Raw genomic sequence first — 16,720 nt, 5'->3', positions numbered from 1 at the left:
GCCAACGACATCGTCCACGTGGATTTAAGTTTTTTTTTAAATCTTTGATTTTCCGGGATGTACTAGTTTATACCTATTCGTCTTCGGGATGCAAGCTATCTCTGTACCGAAGAGATGATGCCTGCGACTTCGTCACGTGGACGAAGTCACAAGTTTAAAGTTTTTTTTAAATCCTCTGGAAACTCTTAAAGACAAAAGTAACCAATTTCCACCTCATCGGTTAAGCAGATGGGCAATAAAAAGCTTGCAGTCAAACACACTTTTGCATATTGGTGCCGTAGACTTTAATATGGGTTGTTATATCAAAGGACAGGTAGCATCTACAATAAAGTATAATGATTAAAAAGGTATCTACCTATTAGTAAATACCTATTGTAATTCTCAAATTATAACAATAAAAACTCCTCTTCCTCGATAGATACTCGTAAGTTGTCCTTGTGCAATGTTTATGTATAGTTTTTGGTCAGTACTGAATAAATAAATTAATTAAATAAATACCTATAGGTACCTACTTATTAGAGTACTAGAATAATTATATCCGTACTTATTAGTGAATAAGTAAAATTATATTTCAGATAAGTAGAATAGTTAGATATACTTTTAATTAATTACAAAACAATATGGCACATACACCCATTTGTATTTTAAGATGTATAAAATGTATCTATTCTAAAATACAACGCACTCTTTTGTTACTCTTCTAACAAAATCATAATACCAGCTAAAGTAGGTATAACCACATAGGAGGAATTAATCATGCATTATTCAGTGAAAGACAATATCGTAAGGATATCTGCGTAACTTGGAAGATGATGATAAAATAAATATTCATTGTTAAAACCACGAACAACTAGATTAGGTAGATAAGTCGGTTCTTTAAGAAATATAAAACAGTCAAAAACAAAGTTCAACGCAACAAGGAAATAAGGAAAAAAGCTCGTGATTCATCGAAGAAGTGGTAACCGAATAATATGATGAGTCACCACAATCAGATGTGACCGCATCAGGTAAAGAATAGTTAGATATTGGTAAGCCAATGATAATAATAATAAAGAACTCAAATTGAAATTATGTATGTGTATCTTATATTAATACCATGTGAATTACCTATGTATGATTTCCATCACATCTATAACTTTTCTATGGACTAGCAAATTACGTGATCGTCTATAATAGACCATATAGATAATTCGTAGACCGTTGGGTAACTTATCAGCGATAATATGCAAACGATGCTGTCAATAAGGGAGAAATTAATAGATAGATGTAACATAAAAATTAAATAATAAATATCATTGCCTACTTGGATTGTAAAATTCCAAGTGCGAATTATTTAGTCCACGACTAACTATAATATTATAAGTACCTACTTATATGAAAAATAATTACCATGTAAACAGGCCTGTACCTGCATATTAATAATAAGTTCACTCAATCAATGTATAACCATCACCTTCCATTTACTTGTTATATTTAATTGCGGACATACTTTATATAGTACGCGACAGGTCGAGATGGCAATCGGGGAAGGAACGCCCCGCGCACCCACACAGCCACCGCATAAACTGGTGCGGACTAGCGCGGGTGTGCGGGGCGTCCCCCCACCTCATACTCGATTGTCATCTCAACCTGTCGCAGACTATACCTACAGTGCACTTGTTTTAAAATAAAATGGCGATTGCCCGCGGCTTCGCTCTCATGGGAATTTCAAAAATCTGGTTTTATTATTTGTAACATTATAAAGGGTAAAACTTGCGTAAAAGGCCCAAGGCACGGTAGTGTCCAAGGGTTTGGACTGGACGTTGATGAGTCAGTTAGTGAGTCAGAACTTCTTTCTATTTAATTAGATCTTTCAGTAGAAGGGGGCGAGGACATGGAGCTGCGGCACACATACACACTATAGAGTACATTATTTACTTGCAATGAGGGTACCAAATCGTCGGTGTCTCCGAGCGCGATGTCCGCGGGGTCGAGGTTAGCACCTGCTTCGCTGGTGCAGTCCATGCGGTCGTCCATGCCGGCCAGGAAGTCCTCGGGCGTGTGCGGCATGGAGTAGGACTGCGACACGGCCATGCCCAGCCCGCTGTCGGCCGACTCCTGCCGCTGGTGGTCCGTGAGGCCCGACAGGAAGGGGTCCAGCGGCAGCTCGGCCGCGCCCGCGCTGCTCGCCAGCGACGACACGATGGACGACGATTGCCGCGCCATTAACGATTGCTGGAGAAATTTTCATGCATCTTGAGCTCATTTAATTATTATGATTACGTTTTCGACGTATCTACCTATTGCTTTTATTTTACGGTGAACGCGCTCGCGATCTTACGGCCCGTTCACACATGAAATTAAATCCGCAATTAATGATTCTTTATTAATGAAACTAATCAATAGTGTTAATTCGGTTGTAAGTTGTAATATCAACCATAAAATTGCTTTACCATCCTTATAGGTTTAGTGTCGTTTGCACATGATAAAACTACAAAGTTTACCTTACAACACGTACCACATGCCTACATACATTTAAAAAAAAGAAATTTTGATTTAAATAAATAAGTATAGTACGCGACTGGTCAAGATGGCAATCGAGGTATGAGGCGGGGAGACGCCCCGCACAACCGCACATCATCTGCTCTCGCCCGCACCGGGCTAGCGCGGGGGCTGTGTGGATATGCTGGGCATCCCCACCCCGATTGCCATATCAACCTGTCGCTTACTATATTTACCTGAAAGTTCTTATCAAAATGATAAAGCGATTTTATGGTAATATACAGAACCTCCAAACTAAAATAGACAGATATATAAGGAACTAGCTTATGCTCGCGGCTTTGTTCGCGTGGACTACACAAATTTCAAACCCCCATTTCACCCCCTTAGGGGTTGAATTTTCAAAAATCCTTTCTTAGCGGATGCCTACGTCATAATAGCTATCTGCATGCCAAATTTCAGCCCGATCCGTCCAGTAGTTTGAGCTGTGCGTTGATAGATCAGTCAGGCAGTCACCTTTTCCTTTTATATATTTAGATTAGTGGTATTTATTTTAAAACATTGCTAGCGGAATTTGATTTATAACTACTTTTAGATTAATAATAGTCAATTTTATTTAGAGACTGCAACCGAAATTGAGTACCAATACTTTTTTGGATTAGTTTTTCACGATGTAAGTAATTACTTACGTGAGAGCGTGAGAATATTCTGCAGGGGATTATGAGCCACTTAAAAAGTTTAAAAAACTCATTTATTTCTTATGACGATTATAAAAATGCTGATGTGTGAACGAGCCCTTATATTGTAAGTAACGGCGGATTTAAGAGTCGTCTACTTGTCTTATCGAACAAGGTAGATTAATAGTCACGGCATTATAAGCAGAATCCAATAATTTGATTAAGAAAAAAATTGCTTGATTATGCATCATTAATAATATAACGTATTCAGGGGGTGTGTTACCGCCTCATAAATAAATCTTTTTGCACTTAGAATGTGGAAGATTAACTTGATAGGTATGTATTGGAATAAATTACGATTAGCCTCACAGTTAAGTGGCATTTTGTTCTGGATGTGGACCCGTTTTTATTTGTACCTACCTACCTATCGTTTGACCGTTTTCTTAAAATAGGTATACTTAGTAGATAAAAAGCTGCGACCAAAATAACAGTCCAAGCATTCTATCTGCAACATTCATCGAACCAGCTCGTTAGCATCCTAACTAGTAGCTGAGCTCCATCTTAGAATGCATCCTAACTAGAAGCTGAGCTCCTTAGAATGCATCCTAACTAGTAGCTGAACTCCTTCTTAGAATGCATCCTAACTAGTAGCTGAGCTCCTTCTTAGAATGCATGCTAACTAGTAGCTGAGCTCCTTCTTAGAATGCATCCTAACTAGTAATGCATCCTAACTAGTAGCCGAGCTCCTTCTTAGAATGCATCATTACAACTAAATCAAGTGCAAAAACGCCGATTTGAGAAATTAAACTAGAACCTCAGTTCAATTATATAACTGCCCAAAAAAGGTGTGTCATGTTTCAGAGGCTTCATGTAGGTGCATAATATGTATGTGAGTTTCTTTATTTCAACACAACTTCTAAATGCCCGCACAGATCTGGATGTATGGGGTATCGTGAATCTTCACATCATCCCAATTCTCAAGTGACACTGGCTAAGGAGTAAAAAAAAGCAATATGGCGTGGCTGTATGGCGTCATTTTCAAATGTGAAATTTTTTAGTTCGTTTTTTTGGCAGGGATGTCGTGTTTTTTTTTTATTACGACTTGTTTTTCAACTTATTTACCTGGAGCCGTATCTCCTGCTGACGTTGCTTGAGCCGTTCCCGCTCAAGCTGTAGCGACTGAAGGCGTAGCTTTTGTTGGCAAGCCTGTATCGAAGCATTCGCCCAGCCGCCTCCCGCCACGCCCCCTGACGTTGGCGTGCGCTGTAAATGTTGTGCTGAAAACACAAAAAAAGATTAACTTTAGAAACTACACTCAATACTGTATCTGAAGTTTGTATACACAATACACTATTGCTAAAAGCTGTTAATAATATCCATCGCCATTCTTATTAGAATTTTTGTCTTGTTAGAACTTAGCGATCATACTCACGTGCGTCTTGATAAGGAACTGTATGGTGTTCACACTGCAGAGTGCAGAGTGCGTAGGAGCCAGGCAGCAGCAGCCGCATGCGATTGGCATCACGTTCTGCACTATGATTTGCTTCATACAGTTAGTTCTTTGTACATACCTATTTCAAACCGTCCACACTCCACGCCGTCTTTGCAGTGACCGTCGCTACTGTCACGTTGTGTCTGCCCATAAGCTTTAATACCTAAGTATTAAGGTAGAAATTAGAGTATAAACTTACGTATTCTGGGATCGAACCAAGACGTCGTTCTGGCGGCATGGTTGATAAAATAAATCTCTCCTTCCGGTGTAGTGGCCTGCTCCCAGCCCTCTGGCAGCGGGCCGAGAGGATCTGTCGTCGTGTTAGTGCTTGTACTCTTCGCTGCTGAAATTAATTAAACGCGTTTGAATATTGACATTAATTTAAATGATAGTTCTATTGGCAAACGATGTATAATTCTCTCAACAGCGACTAGTTGCAAGCCAGCGGGAAAAACAAAGTTATGCTAAGTATGTATACACATATTTTATACTACTCGTAGCTTATGCCCACAACTTTGTCCGGGTGGACTACACAAATTTCAAACCCCTGTTTCACCCCTTAGAGGATAAATTTTCAAAAATCCTTTCTTAGCGGATGCCTACGTATCTGCATGCCAAATTTCAGCCCGGCGATCTGTCCAGTAGTTTGAACCACTTGAACTGTGCGTTGAAAGATCAGTCAGTCAGTCAAAGCCCGGATTTTGGCGGTATCCGAAAAGGAGTCGGGTCATTGACAATTTATACGTTCTGTCATTCTGTTATCACATAGGTTGGGGACAATTCTCTAGGACAGTGCTTCGAGTAGCCGTTTTCCTGCGTTTGGTAATATGTATGGTAGGTAAGGTATGGTATGTGTATGGTATGTGCGCCTCATTACCGTCCTAGCGGCCGGTAGCCGCGTGGATAGCTTTGGTCGCCAATCGCCGTGCACCACCAGTTGTATTCCAAAACTAAATAGGTGCTTTCTTAATTTTTGGAAGAAGATTCTATCGCGTCAGACTCGGACCATAATAATGTTTCTCAAATCGATGCGTAATTTTTTAAATGTCGTATTCCCACTCTTTACTCTTACGATGAATGCATAGCTAATGGCTATCACAGTCACGAACAAACAATTTCTATTAATAAGAATGTAGGTACGTTAGTTTTTAGCTGTAAAATCTTATTTTGTTCTCGTAAATATTGGCACATTACCTATACCTAATATTCAACTGCATCAGAACATTATACGCAATGGTAGATACCTATTTTCGAATAAGTAAATTAAATTACTTCCTGTTACGTGATTTACATACAATTTTAACGAATATATTATTATAATTGCCACTAAAATAATAATAATAGAGGACGTGATAAATTTTGTTAGGTTTGCTTCCAGTTTATCTGAGTTTTATTTTATTTTATTTATTCTGGAAATACAAAGAAACGTTCATTTGTTTGTAAATGTAAGTGCTCGGACCTACACTATGGACCTACATGTATGCTGGTAGTTTAGGCCACAAGAGTACATTGGTTGGTTTAGGCTCCGGCCTCCGAACAACGCGAATATTGAATCCCGCGAACACACACGAATGTTGGTGAAATCATTTCCTTGCAGTGTTTTCGATGTACTATAAACAGTACGTGTGTAAGTACGTTGTATACACTTGTTTGGATAGACTGTACGAAGGTTAAAGGCTTGAGCAGACAATGCGCGACGGTAACCACGCGCGAAATCAACATAGTGACGTTTAGCGCGACTCCTAGAAGTTGTGATGCATCAAACTGTATGGAGGCGTACGCAATACAAAGCAGAACGCGTGTCTTTAGTGTACTAGGGATGTTACGGATATTCGCATCAATAAATACGGAACTTTCGCGTTAATTTAGACATCCGCACCAATTAATGCGGAGCTTTTACGGATGCGGATTCATTTTGGCAACAAGTAACGACCTACAAAGAAAGTGGGCGGGGCCGAAGTGGTGCGTGCCTCGCGCGTGTTTGCTAGCTAACTGACCAATCAAAAAGTGTACAATGGTACCCAAAAGGGGTGTTACAAATATTCACATCCGCACGCTCAAATGTGAAACATTTGTAATAATTCATAGCGCATCCGCGGATGTGAACTTCTGATAATCCGCATCCGAATTCGCATCTGCGGATGTCAAAATATTGGCATACGCAACAACCCTGCTTTATACCACTACAAAAGGAAAATAACAGTAAAAGAACTGAAAGCACACGAAAAAGAATACAAAAGGCAAGAAAGGCAAAGGAATTTATTATTATTAAGTATTATTAGCGATCTCTCCAGACAACCTTAGGAATAGGAAAATAGACTGCAGGTTGTGACTTAAACCTAATTGTCGTCGTAAGTAAGAGTTGTTTAAGAGTTTTTTTATCTATTTATTTTCCGCTTAGGTAAGTACTTACCATAAGTTCACTTCATTTTTCAGGATGTCTAGTGACTTTGATTGTCGTACAGTCAATTGGAGTGCATTTCTAAACAGTAGCTTGCAATGTATACGAATTGTTATGGAACTTCGTTTCTACCGTACCTTCCTGCCGTATCGCGTGGTATCGCGTTCGCGCGTCGGTCGTGTGCTCAGGACTTTACAATGAATCAGCGCGCAACGGATGCAACGCCAACACAGATCTCACGTCTGACGCTCACGCGCATCTCAGCTCAGCAGGTAGGTACGTGACACGTAACAAATTAAACCGCCATTCATAAACAACTGTTGTTATATAATGATTGTTCTATACATTTTATATCGAGTTTAATTCATAGATCACCTGTCTTCAAAGCTCAACGTATGTTTAGGTAATGGACGTTGATTACTTGTCTGTGTCTGTGGAGACAGGCTGCTGTTATTTAACAAATTCAAACAGTCCTGAATAGTCTAACAGTGATCATTCCATATTATTTTATTTCTTACTAGCTTTTTACTATTTTACTTCTGGAAAAAGTAGCTTTCTGGATGCCTTCTGGTGAAAGTTTACCGATTATTATCTAATACCTATTGAAAGTAATTATTAATTAAACGTGAATAATGGCTATTACGTACCTACTAATTTAGTCTTGAGTCACGTACTGCAAAAACCATAAAATTGAACATTTAATTTGCAAAGAGAGATTTAGCTATAATAGAAGACAAATTTATAGTTTTTTAATTTCGTAATTTTCCGGATTGCTAACCTAGTATGGTTGATCACAATTTATTTAAAATAGGCGTTAAACATCTATTTATGTACATAAGGAGGGGTAAAAAAATCCTAGGTCAGTTATGTTCAGTACATAAGAGCTAGTTTGGAGTTTCAGGCCCTTGTAAAAAAATTAAAGAGTAAGTATGTAAAAATTAAAAATGTTAAACGTTTCAAATCTATAGACGTAAGTAAGGGGATAATCTGTGTAAGTAAGCACAATAGGTAGCTGTATAATATAGAAAACACTAGAAATCTTTATGAGAAATCAGTTTGCTTCGCTTACAGAACTGGGATTCTGATTTCCTGTAGAATGAGTATCGTTTGTGTAAAATTGATTTCATTCTCATTTGGTAAGCCGTGCCTTCGACTAAGCGACTGCTATGTATTGGGTACCTAAACATATAAAAGGAAAAGGTGACTGACTGACTGACTGATGTATCAACGTACGCCAAGTTCAACAAACTACTGGACGGATCGGGCTTAAATTTGACATGCAGCTATAATGAGGTAGACAACCGCAAAGAAGGATTTTTGAAAATTCAACCCATAAGAGGGTAAATAGGGGCATACAATTTGTGTACCTAGTCCACGCGGACGAAGTCGCGGGAAAAACATGCGATTCATTTTCATTGTACACGTGGGCTACTTAAGTAGGGTATAGTCATTATAAACATAGCTGAAGCGACCGACTGTAATGATAAAATGTAAGAGGATACGTCAAAAACATGTTCATAACATAGAAATGCAATGTATCATAAGAAAACTATTTTATGTTTGAAAGGTAATATATTATCGCGACATCAGATTATAGTTAGGAATGCGCTGTAAAAACATTATTCGTAGTCAGGTGATCTAAATATTCTACATACTGGGATTGTTTGCGCCTGTAATAAAACACAGATAAGAGCATCTCAAACTATACTATTTAGCTCATTTCACACTAGTGGATGTAAATTATATCATAGTCTGGTCAATATTAGGGCTCCCGACATTTTTAGAGCTAAAAATTGGTGCGAATATTGAGAACACCAATATTGACCGAACTATAATATAATTTATATCCCGTAGTGTGAAAAAAGCTTTATAGGTAGTTAAGCACCAACTACTATCTGCCTGCCTGATGTGCACACTGCCTTGGAACGTGACTATGGCACGTACATACAGGCAAACTACCACCAGTCCACGCATGAATCAGTTTCCATTTCCACGCGTGACAGTTCCACGAGCTAGATTCGGAATTCGGCCTTGTTAGTAAACCTAACCTTACAAGTTTAATACAAATACAGTACAAATCTTTTGAAGAGTTTTCGGTCGAAATCCGTTTCCATAAGTAGATACTTACCTACCTAATTAATAATTAGTAACTACCTACATTCATCGTATACCTACTGGGTATCAAATTCATTGTGCCCATAGTCATAGCAGGTCATAGTCAGCCAAGTAGTACCTACCACCGGACTGACGGACGCCGGGTCGAGTTAAATAGTCTGTTTGTAGACACTAAGGGTGCCTGTCCACAGAAGCGGAGCGGAGTGGAGATATGTATAGTTGACCAATTAGAATTTTATCAGATGACGGAATAAAAATATCACGTTATTTACCTCTGATTGGTCTGCTAAACAAATCTTCGCTACGTTCCGCGTCAGTGGACAGGCACTCTTAATGAATTACTTACAATATTTTGGTTCAGACAAAACCAAAAAATTGGGGGAGGTTCTCTACAATAGAACCTCCCCCTTATTTATTTTCTTATTATCTATTAATAATAGATAATAAGAAAATAAATTTTGCATGCCCACTGTATGGCGGATTGTAGCTGTAAATAAACCACTGTAACACCATCATTGTACCTGCAATCGTGCAAATAAATGATTTGATTTGATTTTATTTGATACAAATAATGCACCGTCGGCTGTCAATATTCACGCAACATGCCAAGCATCATGCCAATTCGCGATCCCGAGCTAGTATTAAGTAGGTATTGACTTGACAATATCAAGAAAAACTGGCCAAGCGCGAGTCAGACTCGCGCACCGAGGGTTCTGTACTCGGGTATTTTTTCGACATTTTGCACGATAAATCAAAAACTATTACCCATGCATAAAAATAAATAAAATCTGTTTCTTTGACCTAGCGTTCTCAACTAAGATAAGATAAACAGCAACTGCTAATGTAATAGGTATGGGTAGGTATATTTGTTATGAAGTCGGCGCGGCGGCAAGGAAGCTAAGGAAAGCGGCCCTTGTAGACCATATTACAAGAAATGTGTCGCAACGCAAGACGCAAGCGCTGAACGGCGCCACTCTGCACCCGCAGCCGCTGCCGCCGCGTCAGCGCGCGGGCCGGGCGCCGCGCGCGCCGACACTCCAATGTATTTTCCGAACACCTTTCAACGCTCGTCGCGCATCGACCGACGGAAACAACGCGTTAATTCCCGTCATAAAATCAGTTTTAGAATTCGGGTTATTTACTTATTTTTATTTTAGTTCCATGATAATTTTAAACGTCGCCCCGAAGCCAATTAGATCACGTGAAAACAGAATCGAGTAATTTGTTTGCTTCTACGCGGTAAACAAAATGTTACGCCTTTTATGAAGATTAATATAAATGTAAACTAGTAGCTCGATCCGAACTATCCTTGCGTCCTACAAGTTCGTATTATTACAAATCAGCAATGAATAAATAAATAGTTTTGCGGTTCCCAATAAACGGATTTGTTTTGAGACGCTCGATTAATTTAAATATTTATAATGGGACAAAATAAATCAAAAACCGTCGATCTATTATTCTATTTTAAGTGTGGGGGCCATCATCCCCATATTAGAATAATAGTTGCTGTAAAAAACGCTGGTTTTCATTAACACCTCACATATTATGCCTATGTAAAGCTAAAAACTTTTTACGCCCCCAGATTGCTTCTATAAAGTCTGCCTTCTACGTAAAATTTTATTATTCTGACAGACAGGAGCAGGACAGACGGTCGCACAAGCAGGCAGTGAGACCTCGCTTCGCTCGTACAGTAAAATTATTATTGACTACGACTTTTTATACACGTGTGTGTTACAGTGTTCTATTTCATGTAGTCCGCAGTCTTGGTTATAGTAGTGAAGTGTACCAATAACATACGAGTATTTTTGTGTGTAGCTCAAACCGCGTCGCGTCGCTTTAGCTCAGGCGAAGGACTGAGATCTATAGAGATACTTTGACTTTGGCGTCAGTAGAATAATAATACCTTGATTTTCCCAAATAAAAAGTAGCCAATATCGGTATTCAGAATGAAAGCTATCAACGGATGGGCCATGAAAAAGTGACACACAAACAGACAGACACATTATCGCATTAAAAAATAATGTAGATAATATACTTATTACGGATACCAATGCATTGCATAATGGTATCTAATTCGTGTGACTTATCGGGAAATTCCGCATAGGTAATATCTACGCGTATGGTTAGAGAAGCCCTATCTAGGTAAGCATTGAATCATGAAGATAGTTACCCGGGGTCGCAGCCGCTATAGTCTGTGGCGAGGATGTGACAGTCTGTGTGAGTAGCGCCTCTGCGCTCTGGTGCTGCATGCCCGCCGCCACGGTCTGTGCTGCCAAAGTCTTGCGAGGGTCCTCCCATGTCGTCGTCTTCGTTACGTGACTGTAATCAAAAGATTATTATTATATTAATTACTAATATTCCAAATTCAAGAGTTTATGTATGATTTTTGACGACATTTATGGTGGGTTCGAAACGTTCGGCCAATGTATTCTTTTACTGGTCGGTGTTCGGCACCGTGATCGGCAAGGGCAACCTAGAAAGGAACCTAGGCTGAGCTATAATATTGTCCGTACTTTGACTTTACTCCACTGAAATGGACATAATTATTATATACTAAGTAGTTGATCTGCCCCGGCTTTGCACGGGGAGCCTACCTGTTCTATAGACGAAATATGGGTATGAAATATGAATGCGTTATATCTATTAGAATCTACCTGCTTACAAACATTCCTCGTGAAATGTTCTGAATACAAAACCCGTATTGAATTGCACTGAGAAATTTAGGCGCGTACCAATTTTTTTTACCGGAATCAAACCTGTTTCTTAAAGGGGAAGAAATGAAAATGTATGTTATGTATTATGGCTAAGAGTATACTTTTTGCTAAGCTATTACACTGATCGCGATTGATTTGCAGCAACTCGTTGAGGATTTATTTATTATCCTCTATTTGTGAAACTGTTCATCAAATCGTCACCAAATTTACATGATAGGTACCAACCTTACAGTTTAGGTACAACCTTTGTACAGAAAAAGGAATTGTGAAAATCGGGTCAAAGATGTAGTTATGGAGTAAAATCGATAAATGCTGTTACCCGTTGAGGAGTTCCATCCTCTATTTCCGAAACTGTTCACCAAATCTTCACCAAACTTACATGGTACCAACCTGACAGTACAACTTTTGTAAAGTAAAAATAATTGTGAAAATTGGTTCAGATTTGACACAGTTACGGAGTGAAATCGATACAAAATTTGATCCCGTATCCCGAATAATCCCTAATTTTTTCGGGATAAAAACTACCTTTGATCTCTATAGGTGAACCAGGGTGAACCGTATTTTTGACATGACAGTTGACCCATAAAGTTAAAATTGCCCGTGAGGAGTCATAATAAAAAAGCGCTTTTTGTAAGGATTTTCTATTCCTATGATATTTTTTTCTGCATTTTCAAAATTCCAAGACCATCAGATTTTGCTGTTGTTGCACTTGCATAAAATTAATTAATGACTAATTTAAATATATTTTCATTATACAGTAGGTAGGTATAATACTTCGTAGGTTAATTATTTTAGTTTTCGTAAAATTAATGTGCGTCACGCAATTATATTAAGCTTAATTTAATTGTAACGCTAATCAAAATACCTACTCGTTTTTTTTTCCTTCAAACTAAAAGAAAATGTCTCCTCTTCTGAGTAAATTATATTATAAGAAATCATTTTAATAAAACCAACACGTAATCTTTATACCTACCTAGCTTATACAATACAGGTGGTATTGTATTGAAAACCTAAAACATAGTCATTGGCTACTGCAAATTTTAATACAAAACTATCGTACTATCTACCTACGAGTAATTTTAACAATAAATACGTAGGTACTTCAGAACGAATGCACAATGACTAGTCAGACGGTGGAAAAAAAACATCTTCTACTTCTTCTTCTAATACTTCTTCAAAACCAGCTGATAGTATACCGTACCGTAGAGCCAAAAATACTTTATTTTGCATCGATGTTAATTTTGAAGCTTTCACCAAATAACTTAAATAAATAAGCAAGTTTTATAGAACATCCCGAACATGTTAAACCACATTGCAGACCCGCCAAATCCGGTGATTTTGCATACTTTAAAATTTAATAGGCGTTGAAATATAACGAAACAGACCATAATATTAATTTAACCCTCAAATCAGATACATTTCAGAATCATGTGATTGAAACTGAATTCCAGTAAATAAGTGAACTCAATTTAACTGGACTTTTACTTTTGTGCACAAATATGTACAGTTGCTCATTAAGATACGAGTACAGTACGCGGCCGAAAGTAATGTACATCGACCTTCAGAAGCAGATAGCAGATTTGTAGAGCGTTGTCCCTGTCGTTGAGACCGACAAAACGTCATATAGGTATAAGTGACAGAGACAACGCTCTACAAAGCCGAATTGTCATTCTAAAGGCCGATGTACATTACTTTCGGCCGCGTACTGTACATACTTTACCTGAACTGCTCTCATTCGCGTCGATAGGAAGGTCGCCGCAGTCGTAATTCCGGCCAATTATAATAAGTCTTTGGTGGAAGCTGACGTAAATTCCTACAAGACTCCAGTAAGGGGACCTTAATATAACTAACTTATCGTCGTTGTCGCCGTCTCTTGGGATGATTTTCCACACAGTGCGGTTTCAAGCCGCTTGTGTCCATCGGCTCCTGCGTTTTCTGTTACAAGGTCATCATCATTCTAGTACCGCGGAGGTCTTAAGACTCCAACACGTATAGATTCTTTGAGCTGTGTATGTGCTTCACCCAGCCTACTTCAACCCCGCGAGTCATTGAGCTATGTCGAGCACTCTAGTTCTTCATTTAATCTAGTAAATTCTGCATTATAATGACTTTCTCCATCCTCAGCTGAGTGATTTTGATCTTTCTTATTAGATTCGTAATTAGCCACCGTGTTTCGAAGCCATAATAACTACCCATATCTACACTAATATTATAAAGAGGAAAACTTTGTTTGTTTGTTTGTTTGTTTGTTTGTTTGTTTGTTTGTTTGTTTGTTTGTTTGTTTGTTTGTTTGTTTGTACTGAATAGGCTCAAAAACTACTGGACCGATTTTAAAAATTCTTTCACCATTCGAAAGCTACATTATCCACGAGTAACATAGGCTATATTTTATTTTGGAAAAAAATAGGGTTCCGTAAGATATTTGGGTTTTTCGGACACAAGGTGTAAAAAATCAACCAGAAAAGTTACTTATTTTGCGTACGCTGCCTAAACTATAAAAGATAGAACCATAAAATGTTCTAATTAATTGTAGATCTTATAAATATCTACAAAAAAGTCCGCGACACACTATACCCATCTATGTCGAGTGAGGCACAGCAACCATTTTTTTATTTAAAAATCTTGAATTTTTTTTGGACTACATTTAAACGCGTTTATTTTACTCATGCTATTAATCCTTATCAAAATAAATGATTTCATCACTAAGAACAGTTTATGGAGATAATATTTGGTCTTTGAATGATTAAAATTGGACGTTTGGTTTTGAAGTTATGGCGAAATTAAAATATTACGATTTCTGCTGCACGGCCCGTTGTATTATATAAAGAGGTAATGTCGTTAAGTTTGTTTGTAGGGGGTAATCTTTAGAACTACTGAACCGATTTTAAAAATTCTTTCACCAGTAGAAAGCTACATTATTCCTGAGTGACATAGGCTATACGGGATCTTTAAAAACCTAAATCTACGCGGGCGAAGCCGCGGGGATCAGCTATTATAAATATACTAATGTGTGTTTGTGTATTGGTTTGTTGGTTTATTGGTTTGTCCTTCAATCACGTCGCACCGGTGCAACGGGTTCACGTGATTTTTTGCATGGGTATAGATAAAGACCTGGAGAGTGACATAGGCTACTTTTTATCCCAGAAAATCAAAGAGTTCCTACGGGATTTTTAAAAACCTAAATCCACGCGTACGAAGTCGCGGGCACCAGCTAGTAATTAATATGTCATCATTGGCAGCACCCACTATTTGAAGGTCAGAGACAGTGGACGAAACAAGAATAATGGCAACAAAAACTAACGAGTTTAGAGTTGAGACTTGAAACTGATTGGTTGGAACTGAGTGGAGTTAAATTGGCTACGAGGCAACTACGAGGACGCTTTTTTTTGGAATACAGTTGGTACTTAGTTGAGCATTGAGTAATCTCTTGCTTTTAAGGCCAGTGTGAGCGCCATTGCGCCAGAAAGGTCGTCCAACTACATTATAAAAGCCGAAACAAGGCCAAAGCTCGAGACCTATAAATTATTAAATGAAATCATCACTTTTGGCGGATTATATACAGCAAAGACATCCGTTGGTGACAGACGCGATATGACAGGGGAGCCTTCCTACTTAGCGGTCGATGTGACCAATTGGCGGACCTTAACCGGACGCGGAGTGCGCGTGAGGTGACCTAGTGAATAAACACTCACTTCGCCGTGATGAATGGCTTTACTTTCTTTCAGCTAAAAGTAGACAATTGACAAGTTTACAAAATAACCTGTAGACTCTAGAGAGTTTCTGTGCTCTTAATTTAACTCGAAATAATGTTGAAACGAAGTCGCAATCCGCGTTTGCCTGAGTACTTGTATATAATAATTTTTGACCGTTTAATGGATATTATGGTTTTCGCCATGATTAAGAACATTATTTTCACGAAAAAGTTTGTGTATACCACCATGGCATTAGTATAGATCAGGCATAGAAATGCTAAATCCTAGTCATCTCTTTTCTTAGATATTTTTTTTCATCTAAATGGTGCTCACTCTCTCTTTACTCTCTAACTCTCTTCATTACGGTAATTAATTACGTTTAAGATTAGTTCGTTATCAATCGATAGATGTCCACTGCTATGCTTTATAAACAAGAGAAAGCATTTTTAACACGATCAAAGTAGAAGAAATGTGATGAAAATAAAATATTATACTTAGGTACTTAACGTAACAAAAAGCGGAGATAAGGAAATGATTTAGCAATGAAAAGCGGCGAGGGCATGACCACGCTGAATCGATTTGCTCGGGGCGGTAATGAACTTGGCCGCAGTATCAGCTGTTGTCGATGTCGTGGTAACAAACTGTACCTACTCGATATACCTACGCTCTACAGCGCACCCATCTTGTTTTATCTAAGTAAAAAGAAGTATCTAAGTACTCAATTATTCTACATAAATCTCTAGGTATAACCAACCAAAAATCCTTTAAAGAAACATGCTATTATACGTGTATATTACGTGTCATAGACTCATAGATTGCCGACATCAAAATTAAAACTTATTAATAATATAGTGGACTATTCAAATAATCCACTGAAAAACAAAAAATAATATCGACCATATTTGGAATCCGAGTTAAATAAGCATTTCTCCAGTAATAGGGGGCTGGGCTTACACCATCAATAAAGAACTAATTGCCAACCTAAATGAAATATAAAGGAAATTTATTATATTGCATTCGATTTCCATAATATTGTTAGATTAAAATGTAATGACCTTAATTTTGTTTCAAATTCTTATCCACCTACATATTGAAAGATTTTCGCAATCAGCTGTCAGAAATTGTTAAGAACGGATCATTGAACTATGATT

General features: G+C 38.1%; 1 protein-coding gene across 7 annotated transcripts in view; it reads right to left on the bottom strand.

The window, feature by feature from the left end:
- Nucleotides 1-16,720, bottom strand: part of yki (Transcriptional coactivator yki) — a 51,499-nt gene that overhangs the window by 4,722 nt on the left and 30,057 nt on the right. Inside the window, exons 2-5 of one of the 7 annotated variants that reach the window (XM_034981908.2) lie at nt 11,334-11,482; nt 4,847-4,987; nt 4,278-4,432; nt 1,918-2,214 (exon numbers count right to left, since the gene is read on the bottom strand). In XM_034981908.2, coding sequence (XP_034837799.1) covers nt 1,918-2,214; nt 4,278-4,432; nt 4,847-4,987; nt 11,334-11,482 — 742 coding nt within the window. Of the gene's footprint in view, nt 1-1,917; nt 2,215-4,277; nt 4,433-4,846; nt 4,991-11,333; nt 11,483-16,720 lie in introns of all 7 variants that reach the window. The other 6 variants (XM_034981912.2, XM_034981911.2, XM_034981900.2 and 3 more) reach the window with 6 other exon arrangements.

The sequence above is a fragment of the Maniola hyperantus genome, chromosome 2, assembly GCF_902806685.2.
Source record: "Maniola hyperantus chromosome 2, iAphHyp1.2, whole genome shotgun sequence".
Classification (NCBI taxonomy): domain Eukaryota; kingdom Metazoa; phylum Arthropoda; class Insecta; order Lepidoptera; family Nymphalidae; genus Maniola; species Maniola hyperantus.
Note: the sequence above shows the minus strand (reverse complement) of the source record. Positions and strands in the feature narration are given on the sequence as shown.